Source organism: Doryrhamphus excisus, linkage group LG3 (assembly GCF_037039965.1).
Source record: "Doryrhamphus excisus strain RoL-2023G ecotype Guam linkage group LG3, RoL_Dexc_Guam_v1.1, whole genome shotgun sequence".
Lineage (NCBI taxonomy): Eukaryota > Metazoa > Chordata > Actinopteri > Syngnathiformes > Syngnathidae > Doryrhamphus > Doryrhamphus excisus.
This window is the reverse complement of record NC_136359.1, coordinates 22,658,493-22,679,824: the sequence shown is the minus strand read 5'-3', so window position 1 is coordinate 22,679,824 and position 21,332 is coordinate 22,658,493. Positions and strand designations below refer to the sequence as shown.

Genomic DNA, 21,332 nt, shown 5'->3' with positions numbered 1-21,332 from the left:
GTTTATTTTCTCATTATGTCGACCATATTGGGTAATTCCAGTGCAAGTGTGACTATAGGGGTGTTATGCCATGTGTAGAATGCTCTAATAATGTTAAAACCGGTTTTAACTATGAAAATATCCGGGTAGGGTCTGGGTCACGATAATGGATTACTGTACTGAGGGTTAATAACTTCCAGTGAGTAGCAAAAACCATGAATGCGCCCATAAAAATGCCTGTTTTTATACTCTAAATCAGGGTATCCATATTCCACTGAGGGATGCATACTGAAAAATTGAAGGATGCGATATTGATAATTTATTTGATTAAAAAAAAAAAAAAGGGCTAAAGCCAATTCAATATCCTGCAGCCTGCAAGTCATCTTATTTGCACCAACATTTCAACTTATTGAACTTATTACATTGTGCCTTTTTGGTCATTTCTTTTTCTAGAATGTGCTGTGGGCTACTAAAAAAAATTCTACTCAAAAATATACCTCTCAGTTATTACTAAATTTAGCTTTACATGTTAATTAATTACGCATGCAGTACAGTAATCCCTCGTTTAATTCAATTAATTGGTTCCCCTGGCCTGACCGTGATAAGTGAATTTTAACTTTTCCTGAAAAGTACACATATTTCTTCCCCTTTGTGCTTTGTAATACAAGAAAATGAATTAGTATGAGCTAGCTAACGATGCACATCATGGGAAATATCTATTTCGACGGGAAAGCCCTAAGATAAAAACCCTAAAAAAAAACACCAACAGCGTTCATATGTTCAAAATTGCAAAAAAAAAAAAAAAATATATATATATTTTGGTATTTACCACTAATGAACCATAATGGAAGGTCATCCAAGAACAGAAGGAATTTGAGTCACTGTGTACACAACTATGGTGCGTTCAAGGACTACTAAGCAAAGTGTGCAATCGCATTGCTTAACAAAAAAAACAAAAAACAACAACATTACATGATGCTGTACATTTAATCCGTCCATCCCTCTATTTTCTATGCCGCTTATCATTACATTAGATGTGTTTTCTGAGGTAAAAAGTTGGAACGATTCTGGTATTTTCCAAACCTGGTGGCAACTGTTTACTCAAGGACGACCCGAAACAGACGTGACTATTATTAAATTTAGCTTTGCATGTTAATTACAGAAATGCGGTACAGTAATCCCTCGTTTAACGCAATTAATTGGTTCGACTGGCCTGACCGTGATAAGTGAATTTTCGCTTTTCCTCATGTATAAATTGAATAATTTCATAGTTAAATAATAATTTCATAGAAAAGAAAACCTGTTTATGACCTTCTAAATATTGCTTTAACATTAGAGACCTCTGCACATAAAATAACACCCCTATATAGCCACCTTTCCACTTGTAATACCCAATTTAGCAGACATAAGAGTACTGAAGCCATTTAAGACATAAGTAGAACACACGGTGTGTGTTATAAATGTGTTCCAGTGGTGTAAACAGAAAGTGACATCTGGTGTTCCGAGTTCAGTTTTAACACGGTGTGGGTTAGTGACTACAGTAAGTTGCATTCGAGATCATTACAACCTGCAATAAAAGCCTATTGTTCCTTGTGTATCTCACTGAACATTACTGACATCTAATGACCAGTGAAGAATTTTACATATCTCATCTTTGTACCATTTTAATTCCGCATGTTGGCCACACAGTCAGGAAATCGGGAAGACCCGAGTTGGCATTTCAGCTTGGTCATCTAGTATTCTAATAAGGATCGGTATTGACAACACCGGCACTGTATTTACTTGTCATCGGATCACTGAACCCAGGAACGAAGTCATTATCTACTAAATGATTTCCTTGTATTCCAAGAACTGATAAAATTTGACTATTTGTGGTCAATAATTTAAAATAATGCTATAAAACTCACCAAGCACCCCTAGACTGGATGACCATGATTTGTTTTCTGTGTACGTACTTTCACCATTTCTCGTACGTTAAGTCTGGAAGCCTCTAACCTTGCTTGACAGATGGCGACTGCGCTAAGGCCGTCTTCATCTATCCGCTAAGAGAAAATATCGACTTGTGAGTCTCGATCCAGTGACTTTGGAGAATGAAGAAGGAACGTGTGGTTAGGTATTGATTGAGAGGAGGTCAGCACAAACGACATGGCTCTCTCTCTCTCTGCGTATTGACCGGCTTTGCTTATAGAGACCGTAGCAATTATTGCTTAAGGACAATCGCATCAGCGCTTTTTAGCTCATCAAACAACAAGCTTGCACTTTAGAAATGAATTCCATTTAATTGTGAGGCGACGCAAACATTGTACAAAATAGCGTTATAGCTAGTTTGTTGTCCCGGGTGTTTCAAATGTTGACCGGTAGTACAGGAACTGGGAGAGCAATACAGAATCTACGTGACTTCCTGCCTTCTTTCCTGGTTTCTGGCGAGACGCGAGGCAACCAGGCCAGGCCTGCGTCACTCTCTGTCTTGTTTTTTAGGTTCCTCAAGCTGCGGCGCACAGAGCGCTGCCCTCTGGTGGTGGCGACAGGTTTGAAGACGTCCTCCAAATTAAAGTCAGCCTGCCAGGGAGCCAGGATCTCGTCGACTTGTCCGTTCTTTGCAGGCTGCTCCTCGGCCAGGTTCATGGAATTTCTAAACATACTTTGCGCCTGCTGGGAATTCAAAGCCCCTTCTGCGAACGGGCTTCCCGGGTCAGCAGCTCTTAGCGTACAAGTCTCTTCAGTACCGGGTATAGCTGGGACTTCGGTTGACACGTCTGAAAGTGTATCGATGTCATCTTCATTGTTCTTACTTAGTTGGTCACGAGACACGCAGGGCAGATGACTCTCTGGAACTCCGACCTTCCTCTTCCCGATGAGTCTTGTTCTGTTCTTCTTCGCTGTGGTTATTTTGCTACTCGAGATAAGAACGGTGCTAGAAGCTGGCCTTTCATCGTGAGGCACCGCCGTCATCGGGTCACTGATGGCCGATTCCTCATTTGTCAGGTGTGGACTTTGGTCTGAGATCACTGGGAGGAAAGAAACTTTCACTCGTTCTGGTTCTATACATTTTAGGGGTGTTAGGATTGAGAGAAGATCTCTAGCTTTGAAAGGTTGAAGGGGTGTCCGAGCTTTACTGTATGCAGGCTCACTCTTACGCCTCCAAAAAAAAAATGTAACACCCATGTCAGTGACAACTTGGTCCGCAGAGTTGTGTCAATGACTAATAAGACTGCTCATCGCACTTGATAATAACATTATTCATAAGATAAATCAAAAGCAAAGACTCTAAAAGTCAACACCTGCGACGGCATTAGTGTGCATAATCGGCATATAAGGTGTCAAAGTATCAAGGACAGTGAAAACCTTTAAGACTGTAAACAATCAAAGTCTTAAAACAGCAGACTAAAACGTGTCATGCCATGAATGCGATTGCTCCTCTCAAGTAATTAATGGCAGCTGCCACCTTGTACAAAAACAAAGAAGAGCTACAAATAAAAGGGAAATTGCAGCAAGGCAGCAGAATAGAAGTGATGGTACAAGTAAAGGAGGCTAAATATGAATATTTGTATTAGTATGAAAGGAACGGGGGAATCACGGGGGTGCGAGTGCATCCTAAGTTAAAGAAAGTTTTCCATTTCAGGTTTTATTCCAAACCTCTGATGCTTAAATGCATTTGAATTGCAAATTAAGACTAATTGGAAAAAATATATATTTTTAAATAATATATAAAAATATATAATAATTATAAAATATATATTTAAAAATATATACAAATATATAATTATATTAAATATATATATATATAAATATATATATACACACAATAAAGTCTCGTTATATCGATATCGGTTATAACGAATTACTACTTATTACGATACTATTTTCATTTCCCGGCAAATTTCTAGTCTTTTATGATATAATTAGTTCCGTTAGTACGATACTCGGTTATTATGATAATCCGGTTACTACGATGCCCTTTTCATCTCCCGCCAGCCAATTTGGTCTGCTTATATCGATACAAAAGCAGCTTAAATCAATCTTTGCTTAAGGATTTCAATACCAAAAAAAGAACACGGCGAACGGCTGCTGGTGTGTGTGCTGTGCTCTGGTGGTGGAAGTGTGAAAAATAAAGTTGACTGGAAGCAGCCGTTCGCCGTGTTCTTTTTTGGTATTGAAATCCTTAAGCAAAGATTGATTTAAGCTGCATTATTGCCCACTTTTAATGCAGTTCGGCGCAGGATCGGATATATCGACAGTCCGGTTATATGGATATTCCCGAGAATATCGATATAACGAGACTTTACTGTATATATATATATATTTTTTTTTTTTGGAGAGAGCCATGTATTGCAATTTCAACAGTGCAAAAAGAAAATTCTTGCAATTTTTTACCTGTGCAGTTGCAGGTGGCCGTGTCCTCTGCAGCTGAAGACTCTGGAACGGGGCTAAGGCTAGGAGGTTTGGATGCATATTTCCGAGATCCATAAAGAGAGTGGTTCACCTCCTTTTTCCATCGACGTGCGGTTGTCATCTGCGGGTGAGATCGTATGATTAGCCCGCAAAGAAAGGAAAAGAAAGTCAGCTAGCAGCTTGTTAATCGAAAAACAACAAGCTTCAGATTAATGGCCTAAGAAAATGACTTTGATTTGCAGACTATATATAATTTCCAGGAGATTATATCGACATACTGTATATTTTTAGCCTTATGCATTATTTTAGCTGTTTGAAGATGAACTATATCAGCAAGTGGAAGTATTTGTGATTTTAGAAATAAGGAGTTAGTATGTTCTCTGTAGGCGGCATTATGAATTATCCTTACTGACCTTTTTTGCAGTACATTTAGCGAGTGAAGATTGCTTAGATTGATAGTTATTAGCCCATATTTCCACACAATAAGTAAGATATGGTAGAACAGAGAGCAATAAAGAGTGTGGAGTGATTTCCGATTGAGAACAAATTTTGCTTGTTTGTTCAATACTGAAATATTTCTGGCCACCTTATGTAGTATTTTTGTAATATGAGGTTTCCAGCTCATATTTTCATCTATTGTGATCCCCAGAAATTTATTTTCGTTTCGTTATTACAAATTTTTTTGTTTTGTAGTTATTCCTACTTACAGAACACAACAGTGATAATTCTTTGAAACATGAATATTCTTCCATATATAGTACGAGTCTCCATTTTCCATACTTTAATTTCTAAAGTAATATTTCCATTGCCTCAGTAAGATCACACATACATACGCGCCTTGTAGTTGCTACATAGTAAGCCCATTGTGCGGCATGTCACTTCCAAAGGCGTAGATGACACGACACATGCCGATGGAATGATTTTTCCTGACAGCATCAGTGTAAAACAAGCTTCGGTTAACTCACCTTAATCTTCTCAGGTGGCTTGGTAGCAGAGCGTGTAAACCTCTTTACCGGTTCACCTTCTTCAGGCAACTGGAAGAGCAGAAAGATGAGAAACATGATACAATCTCTGTAATACCTGCATCCTGCACAGTCAACGCTCCGTCCTCTCTCATGCAGACATAATGCTTTCATACTTTTTGTCCGGGTTGAGTGTGTGATGTATATATCTGCCGAAATGCTAAAGGGTTGTTTTCCCCCCCCGAGAGTGAGCTGTTTCGCCATCAACTTTTGATGAGTGAATAGTGATACGTCCATAAAAATGTATAATTTTTGCACATGGCTGGTTCCCAATACATCCAATACTTACTACACTTATATGCTAGGACTACTTTAAAAAGCCATAGCCATGGAATCAAACTATGGAATGGATTGAGTAAGGACCTCAAACAGTTGATGTTTGCTAAATACAAGGATGAAGAGTCTTGAACCAGTCATTGTACATGTACCCATTATGTTATTGTATGGTCATATCACCTTGTACTTTGGTACGTGACAAAAAAATTAAATAAAAGTAAAATAAAGTAAAAAAAAAAAAAACAAACTTAAATTATATTAAGAAAGCAGGAAGTGAACAAATGTAACAGTTACTGATTGTAAAAGTAACAGATGGAGGGGTAGGATTTAATAAGCTTTGCTTCTTCCTACTCCTTTTGGACATGTGGAACTGTGAACTGATTATGGGATGCACTCAATTGAAAAAAAAAAATTAAACTATGTTAGGAAAGCAGGAAGTGAACAAATGTAACAGTTACTGATTGTAAAAGTAACAGATGGAGGGGTAGGATTTAATAAGCTTTGCTTCTTCCTACTCCTTTTGGACATGTGGAACTGTGAACTGATTATGGGATGCACTCAATTGTAATCTGATGCATGTTCAAATGAAATAAAACCATTACTTCCAAACCCTCCTCCCACTTTGAAGCTTTCCTCCTATTTCAGATCAACATGTGAAAGTGACTTGTCATAATTAGATAAGTTTTATCTTCAGAATACCCCTCCAACAATATGTCTTACACAGATGCATTTTCAAGGATAAAATGTATAGGTACTCAGCACTAATGAATGATAATGGAAGATGATGGATGAACAGATGCAGTCGGAGTCACTTGTAGAAGTTATGGTAAATGGTCTTTCACTTGTATGCAGCTTTTTCACCTCCAAAGCACTCAAAACACGCTTTGCAGGGTCAGCACATTTACCGACTGGGGGGGGGGGGTTCAGTATCTTCCCCAAGGACACGGCGACATGATAATGGGAGGACGGGGATTTCTATGCATCCGTGAGCGTACATAAATGGTAAGTGAATTGGATATGCTTACAGCAAAAGTTGCTTTTGCACTAAAAGTGTTATGTTATTTCTGCATGCGCCCAAGTGAAACCACATATTTTGCACACATTTCTGCATGTAGACGGCACTCGCTCACGTGCACACACAGCAGGTGGTTGTGACCCGTGCTTGCTACGGCACGCCTGCACAGATTGAGGTATCTTGTACCCGCTCAAAACGGAAAGTTGTCAGACTGCGTTCTTCTTCTTCTTCTGTTGTTTATTGGCGGTTGGCAAGCAGCTTTGGTGTGCATTAGCGCCATCTGTGGAACAGAATCTAAACCCTTCTATACGCCATTCACAAGTCCACTTTTATTCAAAATGAAAATACATATCTATATAAAACATGTGCCGAGCTTAATTATAAAATATTAGCAAGATTGAACTTTATCTTTTCCTGTTCCCGGGTGCGTTCTTTCAGCGAATGCTGAGATATGACGTAACACGCAGCTCCAGATGTTCTTCCATTAAAAAAAAAATGGAGGCGAGCAATCGGCACTGGACTGCTAAGGAAAGTTTGTTTTTGATTCAAACTAAATTCCAAGACCGGACGAAGGAAAAACTGGCAATACGGAGTTATTCCAACAAGTGAAAGAAAAAGTCCAGGAAGTCGGTATCACGTGATGTTGGTGTTTACGCTTTACTGGGCATGCCCCATTGGCTATTCTGGTTGATTATAGCGCCGCATGTAGACACGCCATTGGAATATTCCTTTCCATGTATACCATTGCTTTCGGAAAGGTCATTCTGAAAGAGAAAAACTCCTCATGTAAACGTGGCTTTTGTGATTGCCATTGAAAAGGCATTTATCGGCCAACCACGTGCTTTTCATGGAAATCGGCTGATACTGATCGGGCTTTGATCAATCAGCGCGTCCCTAATTATGGCCCCAAAAATCTGTACATTCGCAGGGCTGTGAATGTGCGGAGATTCCCTCAAATTATATTAAGATTTTACTGGTCCGACCCACATGACATCCAATTGTACGTGGCCCCCGAACTAAAATGAACAAATGGAAGATGTTATGACACAGTCAGCAGTTACAATACCTTTCTCTTCCGACTCCTGCGACCAGCGGGAAGTTCAATCGTGGATTCAGGATTCGCCATTTCCTGCGAAGGGAGATGAAGAAAAAAAATTGCTCTCATCCGCAGATTGCCCATAATCTAAGAATGTTACGGTAGATTATAACATTAACAACGTGATGAACATGGTCAGACCTTTTTCTTGTAGTTCCTCAATGTGACTGGGCCTTTTGTGACTTCTGCAGGTTGTTCTTCCTCGGACAAGGACATCAGTTCATTCAGCATACTAACCCGAGTGGCTGCATCAGTCCCAAGTTTTAAGAGGAAAAAAGATAACTTATATAAGTGATCTAATATGGATGCTCTTCAACACCAAGACATTCATTCATTTTTAATTTAAAAATGATACGTACATATGTTTAAAAACAGTTGATAAAATTATTCTAATGACGAATAAAATATTTGTCCAGAGGTCCCATAGAGTATATTCATAATTTAAAAACAGACCCCTTGAATTATTCAGGTTATTATAAATTCTTTTTTCCCCCTCACCAGCCCTCACTTGGTATGCATGAACGACAAAAAGCAGAATTTTACTTTTTTTGTAGTTGCTGAAAATGTATTAAAGTGAAAATAAACATGTGAAAGTGAATCAATACAAGTTCATTATACCTGTTATCGCCACTGGAGAAATAACTTCATCTTGGAATGCATTATTTAAATTCAGCTGGGGATTACTTTTCCATTCTGTAAAAAAAAAAAAAAAGTATTAAAAAAAAAAAAGTATGCATTCTGGATTTGACTGCAAACTGTAAGCATTGCCTGTCACTCCAATGCAATAACTTACCTGATTCACTTACAACTGTGGAGTCACTGTCTTCTATGGTAGGGAAAATGATCTAGAAGCAGACATACAAATGTGCAATATCAATAACCTAAACCAAATAGTGATGGACACAATTGTGCAAGGACAATGCATGCCTTTGATAAACCTTGCTGCCATAATGTACACACTATATCAGGGGTGACCAAACTAAATCCACCGAGGGCCACATACTGAAAAATGAAAGGATGCAAGGGCTATTTGGATACTTTAAACCAGGGGTCTCAAACATTGCGGCCCGCGAGCACTACTTTGAGGCCCCCGCCTTGATATGAAAGTTTAATGTTAGTGCGGCCCGCGCAAATTTGATATGGATGCTGTATGGTATCATGTACCCAGAAAAAATTATTACGTTTGATTCATGTTCATGTTAAAGGTTAAATAACTGTTAATAGTTATCCTCCCTATCCGTGTGGAAGTGGTAAGTTTTTTTGAAGGCTAATAACTTGAAGGCTACCGTTTAGGTCGCTAGCTCTCTAGTTTGCGAGTTAGCATGTGTCTCAAGACCCTGCAGTTGCGCAATATGTTGTAAATAAAAAGAGTATAAATGTGACTATAGTCGTGTTTTGTCATGTCTACAGGGCTCTAATAATGCTTTGTTCATTTTAATCTGAAAAAAATAATTTGTCTACCCACCAACTATATGTGGTTTCTTAAGTTTTTATTATTTGCCGATTTATTATTATTATTATTATATTTATTTATTACTGATTGATTTTCTTTATTCTTGATTTGTTCATTTATTTTTCATCTTATTTTGTGTAGAAAAATAAAAATTAAGATATTTGAGAACAGTGGAATGTTTTATCAGAGCTTTTATTGTAGAAAATCGGAACCAAAGCACTGAAAAAGTTTGTATATTTTTCTGTTTTTAATAAATGCGTTTTTTTTGGGGGGGGAAACCTGATGCGGCCCAGCCTTGCCCAGACCCTAGCTCCAGTGGCCCCCAGGTAAATTGAGTTTGAGACCCCTGCTCACATGTAGATTTTATATACATCATTATTATTATTATATAGTATTATTATTTCTGCTGTTTTTTTCATTTTCCAAATATTTCATAACCCAACATTAGTCGACCACACCCCCTGATATTCATTGTGTAAGATTTCCACAACGACCGTTTGCACTGTAACAGCTTCACCATATCATTTTCCAATGTTAACAAATGAGAGGTATCATACCTTTTTATTCTCTTCCACTCCATCTTCCTCTACAGACGTCATGCTGCATTTGCGAGGCATTGCAAGAACCGGGGAGGCGCCGAACCCAGTGTGACTGTCGAGGTCAGGCTGGTCTTGTGGGGAAGGGGTCTCATTCCTTTGAGGTGTTTTTAACGCAGAGCGCAACTTGAAGATGCCACTTGGTGTGGGGGCTCGACCTGGTGTACCCCCCTTCTGCAATGGGGTGCTGGGAGGTAGGTGCTTATCAAAAAACTCAGGGGACAGAGGACCTCCAAAATGCACCCGCCTCTTTTTCATTTTTGAAGCAGGCGTTACAGAAGAATCTTCCTCTCCTGTTCCGACAAGGAAAAAAAAAAGTCATTAACTGTACATTTCAATACTATACAAGTACAGTATTATGGTCTTCATAATGCATTCTCTCTGGACCTGAGTCTAAACTCAAATGAAAGATTTACTCTTGCATGACTAATTTGAGAGCAGCGGGTGTTTTACCTGCTGGCGTCCTCGCCAGTACAGATGGAGGGGATAAGATTTGCAAAGCAGAGGAAGTGTCATCCGGTGAGGCTGGAGTCAGGTCGTTTGGACATGCTTGGCTGGAGCCTTCAGGTCCAAAGACATTGTCCTAGTGACAGAGAATATGAATGTGAATATTGTCAAACTTTTTCCAAACGTTTAAGATTGGCGAAATTAAATTAGCATTAGGCCGAAAATGGCTCTCGAACCACCCATGAAAACACCAATTTTATTTGTACCTCAATTAAGCACATTATAATGGGACTGTCTGGACGCAGCTTTGAGAATAACACAGCATACCGGTTTAAATCCTTCTAATGATTATATCATCACACCGTGATACATTCCAAAAATATCATGTTACATGCTAAGGTCCATAACGCCCATCCCTAATTTAGACGCCCTTTTGATGTACTTTGTCAAACAAGCTTTGTCTGGTGTTATTCTGGGATTTTGGAGACTGACATAAAAAGCACGTATTGCACTTCTCAACACTGCTGTGGGCCCCTACCAACATCTAAAAGTAGGGATCGACCGATATGGTTTTTTGGGGGCCGATGCCGATTTTGCTTGGGCCGATATTTGTGGCCGATACTGCTTTTGATCCCTCAATTTACATGAAAAAAAATGACCATGATAACAAATATTACAGGTCTCATTTTTTAAACAAATATTAATTGAAATGTAAACACTGAACACAGTAGGATTCAGCTTTCTTAAACACACATTTAAACGGCATTATCAACTTTAAAAGGAATAAATATTCAATCATGTGCAAAACATTTCTGTCGTAGTTTAAATTTATCGAGCATCGATGTGATGACTGCTCTTCCGCAGCGTGACGAGCATCACCCCCCCCCCCCCGCCGCCGCCTCCACACACACACACAAACACAATTTAGTACGATATATAAAACATTTCTCTCATCATTAAAGTAGTTTGTGTTGTACACGATAAAGACCTCTCATAAGCAGACAATTCCTTCTGTGTGTGCATGCGTGCATGCTCGGAGAGAGCGCACACACATAACACGACATGCAATACAAGGAAAAAAACGCAAATATCGGCTCGATATATCGGTCGATCCTTAGCACCGCTTTGTTTCTGATAGGGCAAAGAAAATGAAGCAATTTTGCGTATTTCCACACATACAGTATTTTGTCAATTACATAATCATGCTTCATGGCCAATTAAGCAAATTAGACGACTACATCATTTTAGACCCCCCATCCCCAAATAAGACTGCAGCATTGTGATAAAACACATTTGCCAACCTGTCGCCGTGGCTCCAAGGACGTGCGTGGGTCATCTTCATCATGCAGGGGAAGGGAAAGCACAGGATGGGCCTCTTCACTCGCACTTGATGGCAGTCTCTCTTTGGTAACAATATCACTGCTTTCTTTCACTGCTTTATCCTTCTGCACAGGACAATAGGAAATATTTTCAATGCTTTCGATTCGATAATTGAATGGCACTAGCAGGAAATCAGTGAAAGGAATAGTACACAGTATCTTCCACTGACATGCAGTGTGTGACCAAGAAGGAGACACTGAGGGCAGTCAAGAATGTCTACGGTCAGAGTGATAGTACCTCCTTGTCGCAGTCGTTGGAGTGGAGGAGTGGAGCATGCTCTTCTCTAATCTTCACTTGACAGCCTTCCAGGGGGGCCACACGCCGCCTCTTATTGGGGGCAGGGGGCGTCACTGGAGGGTGGTTCTCTTTCCCTTCTTCCTGGCTTTTCTCGTCTGAGATTAAAAAAAAAAAAAATACATACATCAAACTGTATCGTCACAAAAAACACAACACATGAATATGTTGTAAATTAAATTACATTAAATAAAATTGATGTATGAATATAAGCACAAGTGGATAATGGCTGGCACTTTTGTTTCAACTTAAAAATGTAATAATTACGAAGAAAGACGGAAGTTTGTCAATTAGAAATACAAACATCTTATTTCTGTCAAACTCCTTACAATAAATAACCCCGCCTTATTCAAATATATTGGCCGATGCATCGGTCATCGGCTTACTTTCAGCCCTAATAACGGTTTCCCCCCCACTTACTATAGATAAAAACGTGTTTGTATCTGCGATTTTCTTGGTTAATTATACTTTTATAATTAATTATTATAAATTAATTATTAATTATAAAAATAAATAAAAAAATAATTATTATAGTTATAATTATTATAATAATTATTATAAATTAATTTTATAAAAAATTATACTTGGACTTATGTGCAATAAGATTCTTTCATCCAAGAGCAATACTACATTTTGTTAACTGAAATTCCACATTTTGTTACTGCAATTCTACATCTTGTTACTGTATAGGTTATTGTTTTTGACTGCAATTCTATATTTTGTTACTGCATATGCTATTGTTTTTGATGTACATCTATTTACACTTATTTTGTGTAATTATTTACGCTTTTATATGTTGTTATTCCTTGCTTTATTTTTATCCTTTTCCTTATTCTTATTTTTACCTTCTACAAAATGCACCGTGGAGTTGCACTCAAATTTCGTTGTATGCAATACAATGACAATAAAGGCGATTCTGATTCAGCGTTAACTGTGGACAAATGTGATTAATCACAATCAAATATTTTAATATATTACAGTAAAGTCTCGTTATATCGATATTCTCGGGAGTCGGAAAAAATACCGATATAACCGGACTATCCATATATCCGAACCTGCACCGAACTGCATTAAAAGTGGGCGGATCTTTGATATGGCATGTAATTTTCTCCTTGAGTTCATGGATTGCGTATCTAGCATGCTTTTGTACTACAATAAATTTTGTACTACAGTAAATAAAAATAAACTTACACTGTAGTGATTACCGGTTACCGGGACATAATTCACCCCGGAACTATCGATAGGGAAGGTGTTGCCACCCGGAGGGGTAGGCGCGAGGGACGGGTGTTTTCCGCTGTGTGTGCTGCACTCTGGTGGTGGAAGTGTGAAAAATAAAGTTGACTGGAAGCAGCCGTTCGCCGTGTTCTTTTTTTGGTATTGAAATCCTTAAGCAAAGATTGATTTAAGCTGCTTTTGTATCGATATAAGCAGACCAAATTGGCTGGCGGGAGATGAAAAGGGCATCCTAGTAACCGGATTATCATAATAACCGTGTATCGTACTAACGGAGCTAATTATATCATAAAAGACTAGAAATTTGCTGGGAAATGAAAATAGTATCGTAATAAGTAGTAATTAGTTTTAACCGATATCGATATAACGAGACTTTACTGTATATATATTTTATATGCATTATATATATTATATATATTTTAAATATTTTAATATTTTAGTATAAATACATCTCTGGTAGCTTTGTGGGCAACAACACGGTACGTAATAATTACAATGAAACCAAAGGCACATCATGTACGGAAATTAATACAATAAGAGGCCAAATGGACACATTAGCACATATTGCAAGATATTACGCATCAAGCAAAAATGCAAATAGAATATTTTAGAATGGCCCTGTATAGCAGATCATACTCATCTTTAATTGAACAAAACAAAAATAACCAAGTTCCCTTTCAGCACTGCATTGCTGGTGGGACAATGGAAAGACCCCATTAGATGTTGTCAGAGTTACTCTTGTTGTCACTGATTATTAATGCACCCTTTTTGAGTGTGGGGCTCCAGGCAGATGGAAACTCTCCTGAACGACCCTTGTTGACAAATGAAAATTTTAATCTTGTAGCAAGGTACTCACCAGACAGATAACCTCTTGTCTCTGAGCATCCTCCAGTGCTGTCGTCCTGCCTTGACATGGGTTCACAGACGTCATTCTCCTCCATGTTCATAAGGCTCTGGAAGGCAGCCATTTTCTGCTTCAGGTTGGATGCTCGCCGTGGAAGGAAGGGACTGCTTCTGATATTCTGGGAGTTCATAACACAACTACTTAATGTACGATATGTAAATGTTTGTTTTTTTCATTTTATCTTAATATTATCTGATCACGCAACATGATATTTAAAAGATATTTCATTTCTCATTTCAAAGCAAGTTAATTTTAAAAAATAAAAATATAATCATCAAATGCATTGGCAATTGCATAATATCATTAGGTTATACAGTTGTTCCTCGCCACATCATAGTTTGAACATCAACCCCTCGCGTTATTGCGTTTTTTTTAAATTCATGAATGAATACATAAAATGATGGCTGTCATTACGTGCTGTTATTAATCCAAAAATATGCATATTTAAGAAAATAGTAGGATTTTTTTCCGCCAAAATTTCCCATGACATCTGTTGCTATTTGTGAATGATGGGCAGAATTCCCCAAAAAGTGCAGTTCCCCTTTAAGACCACCTTTCAACATGTGAAACAGGCTTTTATATTCCAAGTTATTATAGTCGCTCCTCACTTTATTGCGTTTTGAACATGGCTCCCCAAACTTTATCACTGTTTTGTTTGAAGTAATTAATAAATTAATAGTTTTATAGTTGACTATGGGCTATATTATTAGTCAAAAAATAGTGAGAGAAAGTTCTCCCATTCTATGTGAAAGTGCTAAGTTCGTGGCTTATTTGTCTTTCCTCCCACTCTGTTTGAAACCCTTTCTTAAGTTTGGAATAAACAAATTGAAGGCTAACTAGTTAGCATGGTGTTTAAAGCGGCGACTGTAACTTGTGTCCCTGCAGGGCTGTGAAATATTTGTTTTTGTCCAAAAGGAGTAGGAAGAAGCAAAGCTTATTAAATCCTACCCCTCCATCTGGTACTTTTACAATCAGTAACTGTTACATTTGTTCACTTCCTGCTTTCTTAATATAGTTTAAGATTTTTTTTTTTGAAAATGCATTATTTTAGCTGTTTGAAGAGTAACTATATCAGCAAGTTTAAGTATTTGTGATTTTATAAACTGAATTAGGTCAAAAAAAAACAAATGCATACCCACGCGACCCTAGTTAGGATAAGTGTCACCCTCCTAAAATGAAATTAATTCACTTTTAATTCAGTATACGATTAGGTATTGCATTAATTTCCTTTGTCGCCTATAAAACAAAGCTAAGATGAATGTGTTCAAACGTTGGTTTGTGAGTTGAGTGTAACATTCCATCACAAACTGAAAATGTCTCTCAGCTGTGATTGGTTTCTTACCTGTGAAGATTGCCGGTTTATTGAATTCTTCATTTTCTGTTGTGCAATGAAGCGGATGAGTGAGTTTGTTTCCGGAGATCCTCTCACACCAACACTGGACTTTCGTCTTGCCTTGAGTTGTGCCAAACGTGACTTTTCTGGTTCAAGAGGGCAAATGGTGGTCAAAGTTGGATACGTCTAATATGATACAACTGAACCATGAAGCTCACCTTTGCGGTCTGATGGAGTTGGGGTGAAACTTTGGACAGAAATACCAAACTGTGAAGGTGTGAGAAAATTAGGATGGGTTGAATTCTGCCTTAAATCAGGAGCAGAACCCTCTTGTGATGAATGCAACAACATTTTCTCCTTCTGGTCTGTCTCCTTGGCATCAGTTGACGTCTGCTCAGTCGCCATCTGCATAAAACAATAACATAAAACAATTGGAAAATTTTGATGGGCATGCCACCCGTGCCGTAAACATGCTAGCATGAAGTTAAGAGGTGACTAAAACGTAGTAAATACTTACCTCCCAAATGTAAAAGACGGTTCGTGTCGGTAACAGTGGGTCGAGTTTGGATCCTGCTGCGATGTCTGCCTCAGAATATGACAACACTCCAAAAAAATCGCCTCATTTTGATATAAAATGTAAATACGTTTAGCAAAAATACAGAAAACGCGTATTTAAAAAATCACTAAAACTGGAAAATGTGTCCAATTCAGTAACACAAACTTAAACGTTTGTCAGCTTGAACAGGAAGTAGCGTAATATGAATAGTCCAATAACAACGCGACAATACACCGCGTGACCAGCAAACCCCGCCGCGGTTCCGGTTTTCTTAAAGGGAAACTGCACTTTTTTCATCCACAATCCTGATGTGAGTCATGAACACATACCGATTAAAACCCAGTTGAAAAAAATGGTAGAAAATGCATTTTGCACATTTGGGCCTTGATGAGGTTTTAAGTAGAGCTAAAATATACAAAAACAAGAATGGAGAGTCAGACAAAAAGCATTTATAACTTGAATAAATAAATAAATAAATAAATAAATAAATAAATAAATAAATAAATAAATAAATAAATAAATAAATAAATAAATAAATAAATAAATAAATAAATAAATAAATAAATAAATAAATAAATGCCGATAAAGCCAGGCCTTCAACATAAAATACACACAGGTTAAACAAAAATCTACATTAAAATACATTAATTAATTATACAAAAACACAACAACAAACTACAACAAAAGAAGTGTAAAGAAAATAAGCTAAAATGTTGACACTAATATCTAATAATAACATACACCTCCACACGGCCATCTTTAATATGAGACTAACCGTTCACGCTTGCTCATAAATACACACCTAATGATTATCTGCATGCTTCAGTTTTTTTGTTTTGTCTTGTTTTATGGAATAATTTATGGAATTTAATGAATTCAACGTTATTTTATGTTTTCATGCAATGGTTGTATGATGTGAGCTTCTTTTCTGTAAAGCACTTTGAATTACCTTGTGCACATATGGTGCTCTATAAATAAACTTGCTTTGTTTAATAAATAAAACCTTGCAGGAGGGAATCAGTGTTTCCAACTTAGCGATTTTGTTGCTATATTTAGTGAGTATTCAGACCCCTAGTGAAAAATCTAGTGACTTTTTTCGGTCTTATTAGTCCTTTTTAGAGAACCCCCCCTTTTAAAATCACACATAGGAAGCTCTGTCTTGTTTGTGACATTAAAAAACAGCAAACACAATAAAGTTCTTATATTTCTAAATATATTTGTTTTGCTTTTCATGTTTTTGCTTACTTTTTGTTTCCCACAAGGTCAATAAAAATTCTTTACTAATTACAGCAATTGGACCACAAATAGACTGCAGTCTTTTGGGATCAACTGTTATATCATCTCATGAAGTATATTATGCAAATAAGCGTAGTCAGTGTACAGCTTGGAAAGCAGTACAGATTCACAATCCTGTGAAAATAACCTGATCGCCGTGGAGAAAAAATTTGTTCAGATTGTGTCCCAAGTGTCAATATTTAGTGTGAGTACCATTTTTTTTTTTAGCACTGCCTTAATCCTCTTGGGCATGGAATTCACCAGCTGCACAAATAGTGACTGAAATCCACTCACACAGGAAAATGAGTGAGTAGACAAGCAATAATTCACACTCATATTATATTCACACCTATGGACGATTTTGCTCCGCCAATTAACCAACCAAATAGCCGCCAATTGGAAGGAAAAAAACAGAGATGCCCAAGTGGGGAATCGAACCCGGGTTGCAGCTGTGTGGGCTGCGGGCTAAAATGCTAAAGCTACTTACCATTGAGAAACTTCGGACTGTCCAGTCTCATGTGAAACATGAACATATATTTTTTTCCCTTTTCCATGCATTTGAACACAAGTTAATTTCAGCTAGCTCACAATGCTGTACTTAGGATACACATATTACATATTATATTACACAACTTTTTAGCCGCTTCTTCTTCGCTGGTGTGAAAGTACCTCCTTGTCACTCCTAATCAAGCGGAGAAATGGAGTATGCTCTTCTCTAATCTTCTCATGACAGCCTTCCAGAGGGCCCACATGGCACCGCTTGCTGGGTGTAGGTGGCATTGCTGTAGGGTGGTTCTCTTCCCGGTTGCTCTCATCTGAGACAACAAATGAAGAGCTTGCAACCAAAAGGCGCTAAATCCATTTTGACTGATTTCGAGAAAATCAATGATTTTTAATTACGCACATATCAATCTATTTGGTCATCAAGTCTATATTGCAAATGAAAGAGCTATCAATATAGGTCATAAAAATGCATGCTATAAAAATCCTGCACACACCATGTATTTTATATATTTTTTTTAATTAATTTTTTTTTTCGGATTTAGCGCCTTTTGGCTGAAATTATGGATTTAGCGCCGTTTGGCTGAAATAAATTTGAAGTCACCTTTAACTTCTTCAATGGCATTGTTGTCAAAGAATATAAGGTGCTTTAATGTGATATGCTAATAAAATAATTACAACACAGAAGCCATTCTCAACATACAATACAAAATCATTATTATTAATTAAATTAATAAAAATTTTATTAAAAGCAGTGCTCATATTTGACTGCACCATGAAGGTGACAGTGACAAAAATCATCTCATTACAAACTCTTTACATTGTATGTTTTTTAGTACAAGTAAAATAATGTTTCTCATGAAAGTTGGAGGTGTCAAGGTAGAGACATGCCTTTTATGGCGTAAATAAAACTTCCATGTTACAGAATACTGTAAAAACACAATTTGTGTTCTCCTGAATTGCATAAGATACTGTAACTATCATACGTGTACTTAATGTACACAAACAAAACAGGATGCGCACTGATACTGGCTTTCTGTATGTGCAGTGCCAATTGTATTCTTCTCTCTGATTGGTCAGATTATCAATAGATGGGAAACTTGGGCCAATCATAATAAAGAATAAAGAAAGGGATTTAGCTCCTTTTGGTTGAAATCTGAAATGGAAATAGCGCCTTTTGGTTGAAAGCATAAATTTCATATCACGTTTTTCCATATTTTTTAAAATGATTTCAAGACCAAAATATGTGATTTGGATACACATGACAGAGGTCTATTAAACTCGTGAAAAACATGCAACTTAGTGAAAATTGGATTTAGCGCCTTTTGGTTGCAAGCGCTTCAAATACATCCTTCAAAAAGGCACGTTATATATTGGCACTACATAGACTTTGCTTTGGTGCCACAGCACACTAATGTTTGTATTTTCTTTCACAACTTAAGTGATGCAGTAATCATGCATTAACAAGTACATTGCTGATGACATGTAATACTAACAGTACAGTATATTACTGTATTTAGATTTCTGAAAACATTCCCGAAATGTCTTTTCTTGCATTGATTTCACACAGTCTTGGAGCTTATGCTACTTCGGTCAACAACAGCAGAATGGATACAGTGATACCACTTACAATGCCTGCTCTCCTTGGGATGGCTGTGTCTTCCAGCACATGACGTGTCCTCCAGTCCTCAGGTAAAAAATGCTGATAACAAACAACATTTGGACGAGGGTGAGCGAGGAGGAAGTAATGGCTGTCATGAGTGCAGCATGAGTGTTTATTTACAAATTGGATGTTAGTGCAAACTGAGGTGAACAGCACTATGGTAATGGTAATGGTTTTATTTCATTTGAACATGCATCAGATTACAATTGAATGCATCACATAATCAGTTCACAGTTCCACATGTCCAAAAGGAGTAGGAAGAAGCAAAGCTTATTAAATCCTACCCCTCCATCTGGCACTTTTACAATCAGTAACTGTTACATTTGTTCACTTCCTGCTTTCCTAATATAATTTAAGTTGTTTTTTTTTTTACTTTATTTTACTTTTATTTAGCTGAAAGCAAAAAGTAAAGATAGTGTTCTATTGACTTACCCTCGGGCTGCATGGTGGTGGAGTGTTTTTCATATTTCTCCTCTCTTGTAGAGAAGTATTGGATGACATTTTTAATTGGTTATTTTTAGCCTTATGCATTATTTTAGCTGTTTGAAGATGAACTATATCAGCAAGTTGAAGTATTTGTGATTTTAGAAATAAGGAGTTAGTATGTTCTCTGTAGGCGGCATTATGAATTATCCTTACTGACCTTTTTTGCAGTACATTCAGCAAGTGAAGCCCATATTTCCACACAATAAGTAAGATATAGAGCAATAAAGAGTGTGCACTATGAACTGACTTTCACACTTTTATCCAGTTTTTAACCCAAAATGTGACACAGCAGCCTAATGAGACAATGGAAAGACCCCCATTAGATGATGTCAAAAAGACGTTGACACTTAATTCGTCAACTTTTTGTGTGGCGTTCCAAACTAACGGAAAGCCTACCGACTTACACGTGTTGACAAATGAAACTTTTCATCTCTAGCCAGCGATTTACCCCTACAAATAATCCATTGTTGTCCTCCCTTGGCATCGGATCACAGACTCATTCTCCTCCACATCCATCAGACTCTTGAAGAGCAGAGGAAGGAAAGTTCAGATTGAAAAAAAACAAACAAATATTCTCAGTGCTGCAACTGAATAAAAACTAAACTACTTTTTAAATGACTGAAGTGGCATTTCGGGAAAGGAAACAAGTCACACAAGCCCACACGTGATATACTTTACCATGAAATTACTCTTCATTTCTCACAAATAAAAAAACATTTGGCATGGGTGAGGCTGTTTACAAGCAAACCATCTGGATATCGTAGCTCTTTACATGAAACTCTCAGCTACAAATCTGTGAAACCCACCATCGTGTTTACACGGATCTTATCAATGTTGGCAATGGGCTGCCCAAGTTGTGGGAATTATCACAATCTGGTGTTTTGATCATAACAATGTTGTTTTGCTAGGTGGCTTTTAAAGACATAAAATCACTACCTGGATCATTTGCTTGCTCTGAATATGTTACATCACATTTATTACCTGGTTGGTTTTTAATCGACGTCTTCAGAATAAAGGCTGGACACAAAGTTAACAGTCAATGTTGGGAAAAAAACAAGGTTAGGAAAAAAAAATGTGGTGCATGATAAAGTTTCTGATCAGCTTGCCTAAAACCGGCGCTGATAAAGATTATAACAGAGAAATAATCACAGGTAAATCCTTGTAAATCCTTAAGACTTACATTTATTCAACAAGCGTCTGTTTTTCTTTTTCTCTCTTTTTTCCCTTTGAATGATATTCATGAGATAAGATAAGCCGATGAGAATACTTTGTATCGCATGCCAAAGCTGCTTACATTAAATAGTGGTTGCTGTGATTGTTTACTGCATTGAAATGTGCCTGACACTCTGAAAACCCTACCATTTTTTTCTCTCTTTTTTCCCTTTGAATGATATTCATGAGATAAGATAAGCCAATGAGAATACATATGTG

At 37.5% G+C, this 21,332-nt stretch overlaps 1 protein-coding gene across 1 annotated transcript; it reads right to left on the bottom strand.

Annotated features, from left to right (window-relative positions):
- Positions 1-2,138: 2,138 nt before the first annotated feature.
- Positions 2,139-16,168, bottom strand: cdca2 (cell division cycle associated 2). Its single transcript, XM_058070054.2, has 15 exons — positions 15,938-16,168; positions 15,639-15,825; positions 15,430-15,566; positions 14,040-14,205; positions 11,894-12,048; positions 11,578-11,721; positions 10,283-10,412; positions 9,791-10,122; positions 8,574-8,625; positions 8,399-8,473; positions 7,922-8,025; positions 7,751-7,813; positions 5,337-5,405; positions 4,354-4,492; positions 2,139-2,987 (listed from the first exon to the last, which is right to left on the bottom strand). Exons 2-15 carry the CDS (start codon positions 15,823-15,825, stop codon positions 2,323-2,325), a joined length of 2,418 nt encoding a protein of 805 aa, XP_057926037.2. The 5' UTR covers positions 15,938-16,168; the 3' UTR covers positions 2,139-2,322.
- Between the last annotated feature and the right edge of the window lie 5,164 nt (positions 16,169-21,332).

Coding starts and splice junctions, on each gene's coding strand:
- cdca2 (XM_058070054.2), bottom strand. CDS start 15,825: ATGGCGACTGAGCAGACGTCAACTGATGCCAAGGAGACAGACCAGAAG. Junction 14,206..15,429: donor TAAACCGGCAATCTTCACAG/GTAAGAAACCAA, acceptor ATGAACTCCCAG/AATATCAGAAGCAGTCCCTT. Junction 12,049..14,039: donor GACAAGAGGTTATCTGTCTG/GTGAGTACCTTG, acceptor TTTTAATCTCAG/ACGAGAAAAGCCAGGAAGAA.